Raw genomic sequence first — 15,871 nt, forward strand, 5'->3', positions numbered from 1 at the left:
ATCCCCTCCCCCAGCTCCTTTCTTGCCCAGGTGGTGGGGGGGATATCTCCACTCCTCCACCCCGTCTGCGTTCCCACCCTCTCTCCTCTGTAGTGTAGCAGGGAGGGTGTCTCTATCCACCCCACAGTGGAACACCTGCTTCCATCTGCCCACCGGTGCCCACCCAGTCTGGCCATGCAGCCTCATGCACCCAGCGGCGGGAGCCTGGCAGCGGGAGTGTAGGGGCACCGGACATCCAGTGCCCCCCCAAAGAGGCAGTTGTCCCCTGCTGGGAGGCAGGCAGGGCGAGATCTCCCGCTCAGCGTCCCGGGGAGGGAAGGGTTAAGGCTGGGCCCGGGTCTGTGGTGCTCCCTGCCGGCTCAGTTCTGTCTATACTTGGAGAGCCCTGCCTGGCAGCTCCTTAGCCTTAAAAGGAAGTGCAGCCTCTCTGGGCTGGAAAAGGAGCAAAAACCAGCAGGGGTCTTGGAGAAAATACCAAGCATTGCTTGGAGCTTGGTTAATGCTGGAGACGGCTTGTGTGAGCTCCCCGTGGGTGCCAGGGAACTGGAGGTGCTGGAATGGTGTCGCGGGGCAATGGGTTTCGTTTCGTGCCTATGGGAGCGAGGGGGCTCAGGGGCCCGCTTCATGCTCTCCGCCCCCCAGCACTCCACAGCTCTGCTGCTGCCCCCGGATCCTGAGGCTGCAGCCTCCCCACACAGCCCCGTGGATCCCCTGCCGCGTGGGGCACGGGGCACTTGCTGGTCTCAACTAGGGTCAGCGGTGGCTGCTCTGTAACTTGGAGCCTTGCAGTCAAATTTGAGGATTTCAGTGACTCAGCCGGAGGCGCTGGGCCTGTTGCAGGAGCCGGTGGGCAACTCGGTTCTGCAGCCTGCGCTGGGCAGGAGCTCAGAGATGATCAGGATGGTTCCCTCTGGCTTTAAAGGCTCTGAGCAGGGCCTGCTTTTCCTTTCCTCCCCAGCTCTTCTAAGGCATCCCAGGCCCGGTCTCCGCAGAGACGTTACATCAGGGTAACTACGTCAGGGCGGGGTGTGAAACACCCGCTCCCTGGAGCTCTGTAGTTGTGCCGAGCGAAGCCCCGGGGTAGATGCAGTTGGGGCGACGGAAGAATGGTGCCTTTGACGGGGGAGGCAGGGGTTCCTGCCGCAATGGAGGAACCCTGTCTGTCGCTGCCGTCTGTGCCACGGAGATACAGCGGCATAGCTGCGGCCCCAGCATTATTGCAGTGCCCGTAACGCGGACAAGGGCTGGCTAGGTTTCCCCGAAGGTTTAGTGCAGACTCTCTCGTGTTCCCCGGTTTTAACTCGGGCTGCTGAACTAATGGAAAGGCAGTGCTTGCTGCTCTGAACCTTCCCCCAGCCCCAGAGTATGGTGATGTTTGCAAAAGCCTGGCTAACTTTCAGCCTCGTTAGTTTTCATCCCATGCTCCTTTGCCCTTCCAAGCCCCAGCAGCGACCAGCAGGGGAACGGGTCACAGTCTCATGCCAAGGACTGATTTCCAGGGCTTTCTGGCTCACTTTCGCAGACCCACGGGGCTCCAAAGGTGCAGGGAAGCGAGTTTAGTTGCTTCTCTGAAGGCAGCGTCCAACCCTTTAAGTGCTGGCTTGCAAACAGCACGGTGCGGTGCGTAGGTAGATGGGCTGCTGCGGGTGCGGGGCCGGGGGGCCTTGGGGGGGTTGTGGGAAGGCACAGGAGCGGAGGCCGACAGCTGAATTGCGGCTCTGGAGCAGCAATGGATGCAGCTTCCCTCGAGATCCAGTATCGGCTGCCACCTGGGGTAGCTCCCCCAACTTGTGCAGTGGGCCATGCGTGGCTGAGGTGGCTTTGGGTGCAGCCAGGGAGCCAGCGAGAGGGAACGACTGGTTCCGGCCTCACACGACAGATCTCTAGCGCAGGCAGGCACGTAGGGGTCCCGTCCCGCGCCGATGACAAGGCCTTGTCCCACGTTTCCCCAGCTGGACCCGCTTCCCTGGCTGACCCGTCTCTTATCTCCTCTTCCCAGCACCTGCAGCGGGAACGGGAAGTGGGACTGTGAGCAGCACCCCTGCCTCATCGATGGGGAGATGATTGATGCCATCAACAGAGGGAATTATGGGTAAGAGCCCTTTGCCGGGAGGACGGTTTGCCGTGGCCTTCGAAAGCCTGAAGGTTGGAGGTGTCGGCATTCCACTGCAGGTCCACGGGGCAGCCCGATGCTCTGAGAGACCCGCAAAATGCTGGGCTGGGTTCGCTGCGAGTGTTTGGGTCCTGGGAGCACTGAGAGCCCCCAGCTGAGATCACGGCCCCTTTGTGCTAGGGTGCTGTACAGACACCCAGCGAGAGAGAGCCCCTGCCCTACAGAGCTTACAGGCCAGACAGGCAAGCCGGACGCAAGGCAGCGCTCAGTGCAGAGGGAGAAACGAGGTGCAGAGACCGCCAACGCTGGGCAAGCGAGGGTTAAAACTCTGCCCTGTGCCTCCAAGCCTGGTTTTAGCAAATGAGAAGTCCTGACAACTGTTCTGAGGACGTTTTCGATACCAGTGGCCCCCCAAAAGGCAGCACGGGCTTGTTGTTTTCTTTGCGGGGGGGGTGTGGGGAATGAAAAATTCCAACAGACGACCAATTTTGCATGAAAAATTTCAGTTTTGAAAAAAGGGCCGTTTCTGGTTAGAAAAACGTAGCCCCGCTCTAGGTTACAGCCCCTGCGCCCCGCTTCCTTGGCGCATCACGGCCGGGGCGGGGGATGGAACCTCTCCTGAGACGTGTGAGCGTCCGGTAACCACCACACTGCCGTTAAGATGCAGTTACATGCCCCGTAGCACCGAGAGAGCCCGGCTGGACTTGCGGTGAAGGCACTGGCCGGACTCCTGGGTTCCATACCGACCACTGCTGTAGACCACTAGTGTGACCTTGGGCAAGTCCCTTAGCCTCTCGGTGGCTCCATTCCCCATCTGTACGTTGGGGATAATAGCACCGCCCTCCCCTGCCTCCCCGGGGTGTTGAGAGAGTCAGTGTATTACAATGCTGATGCCACCGTAACAGGGCCCAGATAAGTGCCTAGGACGGTGTGGCTAGGATCCCTCTCTGTGCCAGGGGCCAAACCAGAGCCCTGCGCTCGAGGTGAGCGTCTCTGGAATGGGCCACGCTGACCTGGGAGGGGAGGAATCTGGCGCTGGGCCTTCTCAAGTCCTGAAGTGCCCAGACGTGAGTCCTGCAGCCCAGGGTTTCGGTCCAGGCCCATCTCTGTCTTAAACACCCTCATGCCCCCAAATAGCACGTCCAGGGCGTGGGGCTGGTCAACACGCTACAGCTTCAGACTGAGCCATGAGGTGCTTTCCGCGCCTGGGGTCGTGAGCGCGTCAGGGGTTTCTTTGCCCTCTAATTGGACCTGCACCTGTCCCTCGCTAGCTGGAGAGCCGCCAACTACAGCCATTTCTGGGGGATGACGCTGGACGAAGGGGTCCGCCACCGGCTGGGGACCATCAAACCACCCCCCACGGTCATGAACATGAACGAGCTGCAGGTGAGTCTGTCTTGCCTGGCCCAGGCCTTGAATAGGGTGGGGGTTGGGTTACATTCCCCTGTGTTGTTCCTGGGCTGTTTAGTACCTGTCCACTTGAGACCAACTCTCCCGTCCCAGCCTGCAGCTGGGATCTGATCTCTGTGCGGGGCATTGCCCCCATTATACAGATGAGCACTGAGGCACGGGGCAGATTAAGTGACTTGACCAAGGTCATACTGGGTGTCTGTGTCTGATCTGGGAATTGGCCCAGTCCAGCACTGACCCTCCTTCCTATCCTGGCAGGGCCTTGCCCCTTGTGCTGGAAATGGCGCCATGCTTTGGCTGAAGACTGAAGTGGGCAGATACTCCCGGGCCTGTAGTAGGGGCTCCGTGGGGGTCTTATTAGGCCTGTCCCTCTGGAAACCCCAGCTCAGTAGCTTCAGCCTTGCAGTCCCTGAATTCTTTTCCTTTCCTTCCCCTGTTTGTTTCCCATCGGAAAGCGAGGTCCGCGCCGGCCCCCCAGGCCCCTGCTGTACCACTGCTGAGTCTGCAAAGCCAGCCCGCTGCACGGTGCATTACCCCGCACGCATCCAAAGGCTCCTGCTAGAACAAACACGCGGGCCGGGGCTGCCAGGGCACGACCCTGATGTCGCCCGGGCTCTGCTCCTGTCCAGCGCGGCCCCGTTCACCGCGGAGGGCGGCTCCTGCCGGGGCGGGTGGAAGAGCGACAGGGCATGCTCAGGCTCGTTCTTTTCCAAGCACATTCTTGGAGAGCAAGATGCTGTTTTTCCAGTGGGGGCCGGGGGGAAGTTAGCTGGCTCAGCCGGGCAGGAAACCCAGGCTGTCAGCGGATGGGACAGGCCGTTATTCCAGCTTGCGCTATTGTTCGCTTGCTGCCTTTTTTTTTTTTTTTTGTCTCTTGGCGCTTCTGCTTGACCCAGGACTTGGGGATAGGCTGAGCCAGGGCAAGAAGAGGTGCGAATGGGGGGAAAGGCCATATTTCATTCCGCTTTCCCATTCTTGAGGATTCCCTGTACTCTTCTAAGCCAGGCACGGGGGCTGCGTCCACTCAGGTTGGGGGCTGCCCCTGCCCGACGCATGGCGCCCCGGTTGGGAGGGGACCTGATGTTGCCATGATGTGGGGGTGGCAAAGGTCAGGGCGGTCAGGAGGTAGCGTGCTCAGATTCCGTTAACGACCTCAGGGCAGCATCCCCAACAGCGCCTCCTGGTGGTGACGGCAGGCAGCAGTGCAGCAACCCCAAGCCAGGCCAGGCTGCGGGTAGCGCCCTGGCCAAGTGTGCTAGGTGGTTGATCCACACCCAACCCTGCTCTTGCTGACCGGAGCTAGTGCCTTAGAGGCTTTAGAGGCCTGTACTTTGGGGTCAGAGCCCTTGGGTGCGATCCTGGCTGGGTACGCTCTTGCAGGGACGGGGCGACTCTGTACGGTCAAGGTGTTTACACCATTCTCCTTCACTCCGGCGTCTCCGCACCTTGCCGGCTGGCAGCCTCTTTCCACCAAGGAAGGAAGGAAACTCCAAGGGCAGAGCAGAGCCCTGAAATAGTCTTGTGCTGACCCCAGTCCCAGCAGACCATATTTACCCCTCCTCCTGCTGGGAACCTTGAGATCATCAAGGCGCGGGGGAGGGAAAGAAGGGTCACTGTTGTTATGGCCTGGCTTTGTTTTTCTTGGACTGCTCCTGTTGTTGGCGCGAGCTTGCTCAGGAGAGAACATAGCGCAAACATCAGCCCGCCTTCCCTATGAGCTCGGCGGCACGGGTGGACCACTGTCCAAAGCAGTGTCCTTCACTCTCTGACCATGTGTATTTTTAGAGACGTTTCCTGATCACACATAAACGCTCCGCACTCTAATTGCATCCGCCCCGGTGCATGGCTGGCAGCCGGCCGGGGGCTGGGCTGCGTTGCCCAGGAAGGACTTCCTGAATTCACACCAAAAACTAAAGGCTGCCATTTGTTCTGCCGTTGGAGGGTGACCCGGGGACCTCTGCAATTCAGCCGAGTTTAAAGAAAGCCTGTTGTTACAGTAGCCCAAGAAGCTGGAACCTGAGTTCAGGGCCCCCGGTGCACACACCCAGGGAGAGACAGCCCTGCCCCAAGGTGCTGGCAGTGTCACTAGACGAGAGAGAGGAAGGATTCATGTCCCCGTTTTGCAGTTGGGGAACAGAGATGCAGAGGGTGAAAATTTCCACAGAACCCAAGTCAATTAGGAGCCCAAATCCCGTTGACTTCCAAAGAGACTTAGGCTCTTACATGCCTGTCCCTTTCGAAGAAGGGACTTAGGCACTTTGAAAACTTATCCAGGCCAATGGGAATTAGACACCTAAATACCTCTGAGCCCAAGTGACCTGCACAGAGTCAGTGGCAGAGCCAGGAACCGGCCCAGAGCTCCTGGGTCCCAGCCCAGTGCTTTAACCACAAGCCCACCAAGTGGGTTAGGGTTGATTGCCTACTTGGGGGAGGTTTGGATCCTGCAGGATGCTTTTGGCAGGAGTAGGGAGCAAAGGCTCCTGGGGAAAGGGGAAGAGGCCAGGCTCTCAGCTGGCCCTGGGGTATCTTCTCTAGAAGGGCTCCTCTCTTGAATGCAGCCTGGAAATCCAGCCGCCCTCGGCCGTGGTGTCCCTGGTGCTCTGGCACTGAGCCCCTGTGGCCCGCTGAGGCTCCCTGTCTCTACCTCTGCAGATGAGCATGGACACCAATGAGTGGCTCCCCAGCCATTTCAACGCAGCTGACAAATGGCCCGGGTTGATCCTCGAGCCCCTGGACCAGGGCAATTGCGCCGGCTCCTGGGCTTTCTCTACAGCAGGTAAGACGCCCGTTGGGTAGGAGTGCCAGGCTGCGTGCCCCAGCAGGAGGCTGAAGGGTGGCTGGTGCAGAGAGAAGGAGCCCTCCGTACCCACTCACTGGAAGACCCCTGCCACTTCTGCACCTTGCTGCCATGGCTCGCCCATTGGCGTGGTAGGTAGGATGGGCCCTGGCTCCCAGTTGCCCCTGACTTCATTTTGCAAAGCTGGAACGACCTGCAGCTTTGACCCACCCTTAGGGCCAAGAGCCAGCTGCTCCCTGTCCCGGATTGGGCCCCTGGGGGTGAGGCTGATTGGCTGGGGGAAAGGGAGAAGAGTTGTATCTGTTACATTAGGAACCTCCTAACCATGTGAGTTTCCCCCAAGCGGTGGCATCGGACAGGATCTCCATCCATTCCATGGGGCACATGACGCCCGCCCTGTCCCCCCAGAACCTGATCTCGTGTGACACCCGGAACCAGCAGGGCTGCAGTGGGGGCCGGATCGACCGGGCCTGGTGGTATCTGCGCAGGAGAGGGTGAGTGTGGAAGGGCATCGGCAGAGCTTTGGGCAGGGGTGGGAGCCCCGGAGTGGGGCAGCGGGGAAGGGGGCTGCAGGGCAAAGGTGGAATGAATCAGCCGAGCTGTGTCTGGGGGGTTCAGGGCTCGGAGAGTGGCGGCCTGCGGCTCGGGATGGAGAGCTGTGTGAGGAGGGGGCAGGAATATAGCGGGGGGCTGAGGCTGGGGTTGGGGGAAGCCCAGGGCTGGAACAGCGGAAGAGTGATGGGTTGGAATCAAGGGGCATTGAAAAAACCAGTGGGGGGAGAGAGGGAAGGACTTGTTGCACTGTACCCAAGAACAGGCTGGCATTGCCCAGAGAATGAGCCATCCCCTGGCACGGTCCCCTCCAATCTGAAACGGGGCCAGCATCTTGGTCAAGCCATCCTGGAGCTGCACCGAGCATCCCAGCACTCCCCGTCCCATCGTCCCTGTGCTAGGGGGCAGCCCATGGGCTGGGCCTGCTGGGGCTGGTGCTTTGTCCCACCTGCCGCTGTGCATCCCTCTCTAACCCCCACTCTTGCCTCCCAGGGTGGTGACTGACAGCTGCTACCCCTTCACCAGCTGGGAGAAGGACAGTGCCCACACAGGCCGGCCCTGCATGATGCAAAGTCGCTCCACGGGCAGAGGGAAGAGGCAAGCCACCCAGCAGTGCCCTAACCCCCAGGCCCACTCCAACGAGATCTACCAGTCGACCCCCGCCTACCGCCTCTCCTCCAGCGTAAGTGCGGCTGCCCCGCCTGGAGCCCTCTGCGGGCAGAGTCCAGCTCCCGAGGGGTTAACACTGGCTGGCCCTGGGCAGGTCTGGGAGGCTGGAGGCTAATCCCACTCGCTCAGGGACAGGAGGCTCCAATGGGGAGGGCATTGGAGGGGTGGGGCAAGGGCAGTGCCAAGATTAAAGCCCAGGGTCTCCCAGCTGCCACTACTTCCCGGCCCGTGTGTGACCCAGCCCTGCTCTGTGTTTGCAGGAGAAGGAGATCATGAAGGAGCTGATGGAGAATGGACCTGTGCAAGGTAAGGGATGCGCCAGCTGGACTGGACCCACCCACCATCTGCCATAGGGAATCCCCTCCCCATCCGACTCTGGCACAGACGCTGCAAAACTTCCAGCCCCAGGGAGCCCCTCCCTCTCCTGCAGACCCTGTTACTAGTCCCTGGCTAGTGCAGAGGAGGGGGGCTAGGTGGTTGGCTTCCATTTGGGCTGCTCCTTCTCCCCCCGGCAGTGGGGTAAAGGGGGCACATCCCTCTGGCGGCTGCCCCTCTGTTGCTATCGCTGGCCGCATCCGGCACCCGTCTCCAGGACCTTGGGGTGGAGCTGGCAGGGGAGACATTAGCCTCGAGTGCTGGGCTTCGAGGATCCCATCGGGGCTTAGGCCCAGACCAGCTCAGCAAGGCCAGCGGGCTCTGCATGCCAGCCGGCTGAAAAACCGGGGTCTTTCCTAGCGGAAACATAGGTTCGGAAGCAGCTCAGCAGGGTTTTGAGGGTCTACATTTTGGGCATCGGTGCTTTGTGAATCTAGCCCTCGGGTGCTGTGGAGGCGAGCGTGGTGTGAGAACCTGTGTGGAATAGAAAAGACTGGCCCCTTCGACACGGGCTCGTGTCCTGAGTGTTCGCTGCCTGAGGCCACGCTTAATCCCATGTGCTTCCCAATGGGACAGCAAACGGGGTCCATTCCTGATTCAGGGAGCAGGATCCCATCATGTCGAAAGAGGGGGCAAGAATTAGACGCAGCCTGGGTGTGGGTCTAGGACAAGGACCATCTCTTTGTACTGTGTTTGTACAGCTCCTAGCGCAACGGGGTCCTGGTCTGTGACTCAGGGCCCACAATTGTCCCACAATACAAATTATAATAAATAACAATAGAGGCCGCCAAATCCAAGATGATGCCCAGGTCTGGGCCTGAACGACCTATTAGTAATCATGCTCATTAACGGCTAGCCAAAATCCCATCGCTCCAGGCAGCATACAGACACAAAGCCGCAGATGTACAGCAAGTGTTTGTTTCAACATTTACAAAAGAATCGTCCGCCAGTCTTTAAATCTGTCATGAGTCCATTTCATGGACTATACCAAAGGCCCTTCGTTTTCAGGTTTTATTTTTCTTTACGATTTCCCAGGACTGTATTAGTGTTTATTACAAACACTTTTAAAAAGGATCAGAAATCAGCGGCGAAAAATTAACTTCACCGGTTTCTGGGTAAATATCAGGATTAATATTGGCGGACGGGAGGCCAGACACGGAGCAGAGTAAGAGGACTGAAGTAAAAGCTGCCGCGTGTGGTGGTTTAGTTCATGGATTGCACATTCCCGGTTCACACGCACTCCACGGTCTTACTTTAACAGCCTCCCGGGTACACTTTGTCTAACTTATTACAGCCTAAACACAACTCTGCTGTACTGGATTTTCTTAACATCATTGTTCTATTCCTGTACCTGACTGGTCTAAAATTCGGGTGAAAATCACGAAAAACCCAATGCTAGCTTTTGTAAAACCTGGGACATTTTCAGTAAAACTGGAAAACCAAGGGCCTTAAGTGTCCCGCCGAGCTAGCTATTGGCCTCCCCTCCCCATCTCAGCACCAGTGGGTACCCACACTGGTAAACACCTTGCATACCACCTCCATGCACACACGCTCCCTTTGGCAGGCAGGGCGAGGCTGGTTAATGGTTAACAAGCCGTGTGATTGGTAAAGCCCCAGTTCAGCTGATTAATGGTCACTGATGCTGGGGCCCTTCCTGCTCCCTCCTCACAAATGGGGGCTGTGCATCACCAGGACCATGTTCAATTATTAACTGCAGGGAGCTGATCTCAAATTCCCGTTGGTTTGGTTTTTAATCGGCACGATAATACATTTTGTAAAAGCTCCCTTGGCCAGAGCAGTCCAAAGGGGAGGGAGAAATCCTGCTCGAAAACCCAGCTGTGTTCTCCCCATCTGCATGAGACTCCCATATATTTTCAGCCTGGCTGACTTTCCATTTAGATTAAGCAAGCAAACAACAAAGAACAAAAGTGAAGTCTGCTTGGGGAGAGAGAGCACAGTGTGTGCGTCTTTGCCTGAGCATGCTGCATTAACTCCACCTCTCACAAAATGGCTCAGGAAATTTAAAGAGGCGGTACATACAACCTCCCTCCACCAAGGTCACCTAGCTACCGACACCAGAGGGGCAGAGGATAGAGGGGCATCACCTGGGAAAGAAATCTGGCTTGAAGGGGGCAGCATGGGCCCTGCACACCCAGCTGACGTGTAGCTGTCCCCTCGCCCCGTGATGACACTGCTTTTTCGTCCCCGTCTGCAGCCATCATGGAGGTTCACGAGGATTTCTTCGTGTACAAGAGCGGAGTCTATCGGCACACGCCGGTGATGGCTGGGAAGCCGGAGCACCACCGGAGACATGGCACCCACTCGGTGAAAATCACAGGGTAAGGAGGGCCTCTCGTACCCGTGCCAGAGGTGCTGGGGAGGGTTATGTGGGTGTTTGAGAAGGTGTCGGGGAGGGAGATGGGGGCGTGGGCGACTGTTGGAATTAGTGGTGTGTCGAGGTGGGGCGGCGGGGAGGGGAGTCAGGCGTTTCGAGGGGGTGTTGGTGGGAGGCTGTTGGCTGGCTGGGTTTATTGGAGGGAGATGTCACACTGAGGCACTGGGCTGTTTGCTGAAGGGGCCGAGTGCTGTGTATTTGGAGGGGGGGCAGTGGTGAAGGGCATTGAACGCGTGCCAGGCCGGCGCCCTCCCTGGAATGAGGAACCAAAGTACATTGCGGGGCCCTGCGGGGAGGGCAGAGGCCAGAGAAAGGATGGCAGCCAGACAGGGCCACTCCCTTCGGGGCAGGGTGGGGTAAGAGCTTTTCCTCTGGCGGCGCCCCGGGTGGGGGGCAGCTCATCTCTGGGAGCCACTGGACTCTGTGGGGTGGGGGCTGCATGGCAGAAAAGCATCCCAAGAGACCCATGTCTGAGCGAGCCTGCCTAGGCCAGTTCAAACAGAGCCTTGTCAAAGCAAAGAGGCGAAACAAATACGTTTCCTTTGCTTGAAGAAAAACACAGGGTGGGTTTAGTTCTCGTGAGAGCGGGAGGAGGCCAGAGCCTGGCACAGGCTGGAATAGTTATACCAGCCTGCCCTGCCCTCTGCTATTCCCGTCCTGGGGCCCCACATACAGCTCTGCTGGTGCCCCTCAAGCCCGATCCGCAGCCCCTCTGCTCTTCCACCCGTGAGCTTCTGCGCTGAGTGCAGAGCGCCAGGCTGCGGGGCTCGGTTGCAGGCCGGGTGTTGGGTGTGTGCTTGGAAGCAGCCGGGGCTGCAGCTGTGAAAAGCTGGTGCAGCTTGAGAGGCTGAGACCGGGATCCTGCCCCTATGGCAGTTAATGGGAAAACCTGCCTTGGCCCCTCGTGGGTGCAGGATCGGGGATGGAGCAATGGGCAGAGGGGTGGGGGAGTAACTCCAGCATGCTCTGCGCCCGGGGAAGCATCCCTGGCTGTGTGGATGCTGGTACCTGTGTGGTGGGTGGTGTAAAGCGCTGACAGCCCTGTCCGCCTGCCTTGTTCTCACTATTACACCGAATGATTGTTCCCCCCGTTGGCGCCACCGTCCATGTCCCCAGGATGGCACGGACGGCCCAGCTGGGAGCACGTCCCGCCCTGACTCCTGGTCCTGCCTGATCTCTCCACTGCGTCAATTCTAGGCGCTGCTCTTGGGAAAAGCTCCCTCGGTCTGGGAAGACATTTTCCCTGCAGTGGAGGAAAGGAGTGCCCCTTCCTTGGGCTGGGGTGGAAGCGCGGGGAGGAGATGACAGGAGGGGGAAGCGGGTCCAGTGCTTTGGGCCCAGCCTGCGGCGAGTCCCACTCAGACGCTTTGCCTCGCTCCGAGAGGTGTGGGTCGAACCCCAGGTTTGCACCCATCGAGCCGCTGGGGACGCAGTGAGCAGGCAAGCCGCCCTGGAGGGCGGCTGTCCCCGCCGGAGGAGGGCGGTGTGGTCTACAGCACCCCCTCGTGACGGGGCTCACACTGGGACACCCCCTACTGCTGCTAGCTAGCTGAGCTCCCCTGCAGCCCTGCTGGGCTACTGCCTTCCGGGAAAGGCAGTGGCCAATGGGGAGCAGACAGCAGCCCAGCCTGCCGGGAGGTGGGGATGCAGCCGGCTCAGACTGTCCGACACCAGGCGGGGTGAGCAGTTATTGAGGGTGGAACGCTGGGGTTGGCGCAGGGTTGAGGGGCTGGCATGAAGGAGGGTGGCGAGGGGGCCAGGAGAGGGTGGTTTATGCTGCAGGTTTATGCTGCAGGAGGAGATCTGAGCCCCGTTGTGCCCGGTGCTGCCGGAGCGGGAGCTGGTTCAAGCAGACAAAGGAAGGATTGTTCCCCCATTTCACAGGTGGGGAACCGAGGCACTGAGAGACTGAGGGACGTGTCCAAGGTCGCACAGGGAGTCAGTAGCATCAAACCCTTAGCCACAGACCTTCCAGGGAGGGTTGTTAAGCTGTGAGACAGGTGCCCCAGATGCAGAACAAGACTGGGCTGAGCCCTAGGGACAGTGGAATGTCCTGTTTCTAGCAGGGTCTGATCCAGATCAACAGGTAGAGCCAAGAATAGCATGTCGGCCTCCGCCACCCGCTCGGGGTGCTGCCAGGCAGACACAAAGGACACAAGCCTTCTGTGTTTCCACCTCTGGGTGGCTGCCCCGGCTTGCCCGCTTCCTGGGCCCGCAAGCCGCTTGGCTCAGGTTTGCGGCTGCCACGTGGTGACGTGGCCTCTGGCGCTGGGGAGCTTGGAATGAGCCCTTGGAAATGTTCCAGGTCCCCTTCCAGCTGGGTCAGCCCGTATCTGGCTGGTTTCTTGCCAGTAGGCCAGGCAGTGGGGCCAAATGATTGCAGGGTGTGGGCCGACAGCCCCGCCCCTACAGCCAAAGTCAGGCCCCTCCACCAAAGCAAGTCTGGTTTCCCGAGAGCACTGAGCCCCTGCAGCTCCTTCAGCAGGCGTTGGGGGTGCAGAGCACCCTGGAACTCAGCTCCTTCCCGAGCAGGATAAAGGCGGCTGCATCTGTATATTCTGGCCCGGCTGCAGTACCAAGGGGGCATGAGAGACCCGAGGTCAGCGAGGGTTAATGCAGCCACCTGTCCTCTTTGGAGTGGACAGAGTGAAGGGCAACTGGACGGCATCTCTGTATCCGCTAGGCCAGGGCAGGCCAGCAGCAGCATTGGGGGCTGCAGAGCAGGGTTGAGGTGCATTGGCACACTTGGCTGCAGGCCTGGAGTAGGGCAGAGCTGTGCGGGGCCCAGGACTGGCACAGCTGGGGCTGGGAGTGAGGGGCCCGGCAGAGCTGTGCAGGGGAAGGTTGCCCAGCACTTGCCCCCTCTGTTCCTGGCTCAAATCCCTGAGCACTCGACTCCCCTCCCCACGGCTGACTCTGCCTGGCTGGGTTCCGGGAGCGAGCTTGGCCCGTGGGCGGGAGCCAGGACCTCGGGGCTCCGCACCGTCTCCGCGAGCCAGGAAACCGGCAAAGCTAAACAAACCCCTGGCCCCAGGACCCCTCCAGCCGGCTACCCAAACCGGTGAACTGACAGTAAACGGAGTGTTGCTGTGGTTACCAGTTCCAACACCAAGAGCAAAACAATCCCATGGGCAACAGCCCGGCTGGGGGCTGAAGGAAAAACCTGACGCCCCGAGCAAGCCCCGGGCAGGCAAGCGAGGGGCAGGAGGCTCCTTCCCCCTTGTGTTCTCTCCATCGGCTCACGGGAGAGTCGCAGCCGGCACCTTGCAAAGCCGAACCAGCCGGCCAGGTCCCCCCCATGCCAGGTTTCCACGCTGTTCAGAATCACGACTGAGCGTGTGATGGGGGAGAGGGGCTCACGAGTGGGGTCGCCTCTGGCTTGCCCTGGGGCACAAGGCAAGGGTCGGACGGCTCCGGGGGATTGGGCCAAGTCTTCAATCCCCTCCCCTTGGGTTTGCTCAAGGGTGGGAGCACATGAAAAGGAAGGACTCAGAGGAGCGGGGTGCATCTGATCCAGGCGTTACGCTCAGCCTTGTTAACTGGCTTCAGGGCTGTCCAGTTTCACTGGCACTGATCCAAGTAGCTGCCTTGTAGGGGGGAAAAGTGCCAGAAAAGTGCCAGAACTTGGCCTCCATGGCTTCTCCTGCATGGCTAGGATTGAGGGGCCAGATCCGCTGAGGCTGAGGCTGCGCTGTTCCCACCCTGACCCAGAACCAGACCCCCGCCTCTAATCTTCGCTTCCTTTCGATCCTGCCGCAGGTGGGGAGAAGAGAGGACGCCCCAGGGGCAGACTCAGAAGTACTGGGTGAGTGTCGCGCTGGCCATGAAGCGCCCTTGTAATCGCAGCCCCCCTGTGCTGGGGGATGCATGGGTAGGGTTGAGAGTGGCGGGAGGGTCAGCGTCCCACCGGCGCTGCTCGGCTTCCCGAGTCCCGGTGACGCTGCAGAGGTGCCATCAACCCCCCCAGGCCATGACCTTCCGTATGGGGCCAGTCCTCGAGCTACCTGGGCAAGGCGGTTGGTTGTGTGCTGGGGCACTGTAGAGGCCAGACATGGGCATGCTAAGGCTCAGGATTCAGATCAGGAGCCAGCAGCTTTATTCAGCGTGTGTGACGGGACTGCGGGTCTCCCCAGGACAGACCAGTGATTCCCAGCTGGCACGGGCTGCGGCTGGCACAGAACCAGGGATGGAGCCATTGCAGGGCAGCCTCTTCAGTTGTTCCAAAATTTGGGTCAGCACCAGGGAAGGGAAGGGGTGCTTTCCAGGGCACTGCTGTGTGCGGGTGCGGCTGTCTGACTGTGCGTGTGTGGCTGGCTGTGTGCATCTGTCTGTCTGTCTGACTGGGCCCACACGTGTCTGACTGGGCCCACACGTGTCTGGCTGGCTGCATGCATCTTTCTTGGTGTGCATCAGGCTGGCTGTGTGTCTGTGTGCTTGCATAGCTGGCTGTGCTTGTCTGGCTGTGTGCAGGTGTCTATGTGTGCGTCTGGCTGTATGAGTGCATCTGTGCATGCGTCTGTGCGTGCGTCTGTCTGTGTGTGCATCTGGCTGGCTGTGCGTGCGTGTGTCTGTCTGTGTGTGCGTCTGTCTGTCTGTGTGTGCATCTGCCTGTGCGTGCGTGTGTCTCTCTGTGTGCGTCTGGCTGGCTGTGCGTGCGTCTGCCTGTGCGTGCGTGTGTCTGTCTGTGTGTGCGTGTGTCTGTCTGTGTATGCGTCTGCCTGTGCGTGCGTGCGTCTGTCTGTGTGTGCGTGTGTCTGTCTGTGTGTGCATCTGCCTGTGCGTGTGTCTGTCTGTGTGTGCGTCTGGCTGTGCGTGAGTGCGTCTGTCTGTCTGTTCGTCTGTCTGTCTCTGCGTGTGTGTGTCTGTCTGTGTGTGCGTCTGTCTGTCTGTGCGTGCGTCTGCCTGTGCGTGTGTGTGTCTGTCCGTGTGTGCGTGCGTCTGTGTGTGCGTGCGTCTGTCGGTGTGTGCGTGTGTCTGTCTGTGTGTGCGTGTCTGTCTGTGTGTGCGTGCGTCTGTCTGTGCGTGCGTCTGTCTGTCTGTGCGTGTGTCTGTCTGTCTGTGCGTGCGTCTGTCTGTCTGTGCGTGCGTCTGCCTGTGCGTGCGTCTGCCTGTGTGTGCGTGCGTCTGCCTGTGCGTGCGTCTGCCTGTGCGTGCGTGTGTCTGTCTGTGTGTGCGTCTGTCTGTGCGTGCGTCTGTCTCTGCGTGCGTGTGTCTGTCTGTGTGTGCGTGCGTCTGTCTGTCTGTGCGTGCGTCTGTCTGTGCGTGCGTGTGTCTGTCTGTGTGTGCGTGCGTCTGTCTCTGCGTGCGTCTGTCTGTCTGTGCGTGCGTCTGTCTGTGCGTGCGTGTGTCTGTCTGTGTGTGCGTCTGCCTGTGTGTGCGTGCGTCTGCCTGTGCGTGCGTGTGTCTGTCTGTCTGTGTGTGCGTCTGTCTGTGCATGTGTGTGTCTGTCTGTGCGTGCGTCTGTCTCTCTGTGCGTGCGTCTGTCTGTGCGTGCGTGTGTCTGTCTGTTTGTGCGTGTGTCTGTGCGTGCGTCTGTCTGTGCGTGCATGTGTCTGTCTGT

General features: G+C 59.7%; 1 protein-coding gene across 1 annotated transcript in view; it reads left to right on the forward strand.

The window, feature by feature from the left end:
* The window catches only part of TINAGL1 (tubulointerstitial nephritis antigen like 1), a 51,843-nt gene that overhangs the window by 6,269 nt on the left and 29,703 nt on the right, over positions 1-15,871 (forward strand). The window contains exons 3-10 of the mRNA XM_077838034.1: positions 2,000-2,092; positions 3,385-3,499; positions 6,176-6,299; positions 6,664-6,814; positions 7,365-7,554; positions 7,802-7,847; positions 10,132-10,255; positions 14,071-14,116. Coding sequence (XP_077694160.1) covers positions 2,000-2,092; positions 3,385-3,499; positions 6,176-6,299; positions 6,664-6,814; positions 7,365-7,554; positions 7,802-7,847; positions 10,132-10,255; positions 14,071-14,116 — 889 coding nt within the window. The remainder of the gene's footprint in view (positions 1-1,999; positions 2,093-3,384; positions 3,500-6,175; positions 6,300-6,663; positions 6,815-7,364; positions 7,555-7,801; positions 7,848-10,131; positions 10,256-14,070; positions 14,117-15,871) is intronic.

This window comes from Eretmochelys imbricata, chromosome 19 (assembly GCF_965152235.1).
Source record: "Eretmochelys imbricata isolate rEreImb1 chromosome 19, rEreImb1.hap1, whole genome shotgun sequence".
NCBI classification, from domain to species: domain Eukaryota; kingdom Metazoa; phylum Chordata; order Testudines; family Cheloniidae; genus Eretmochelys; species Eretmochelys imbricata.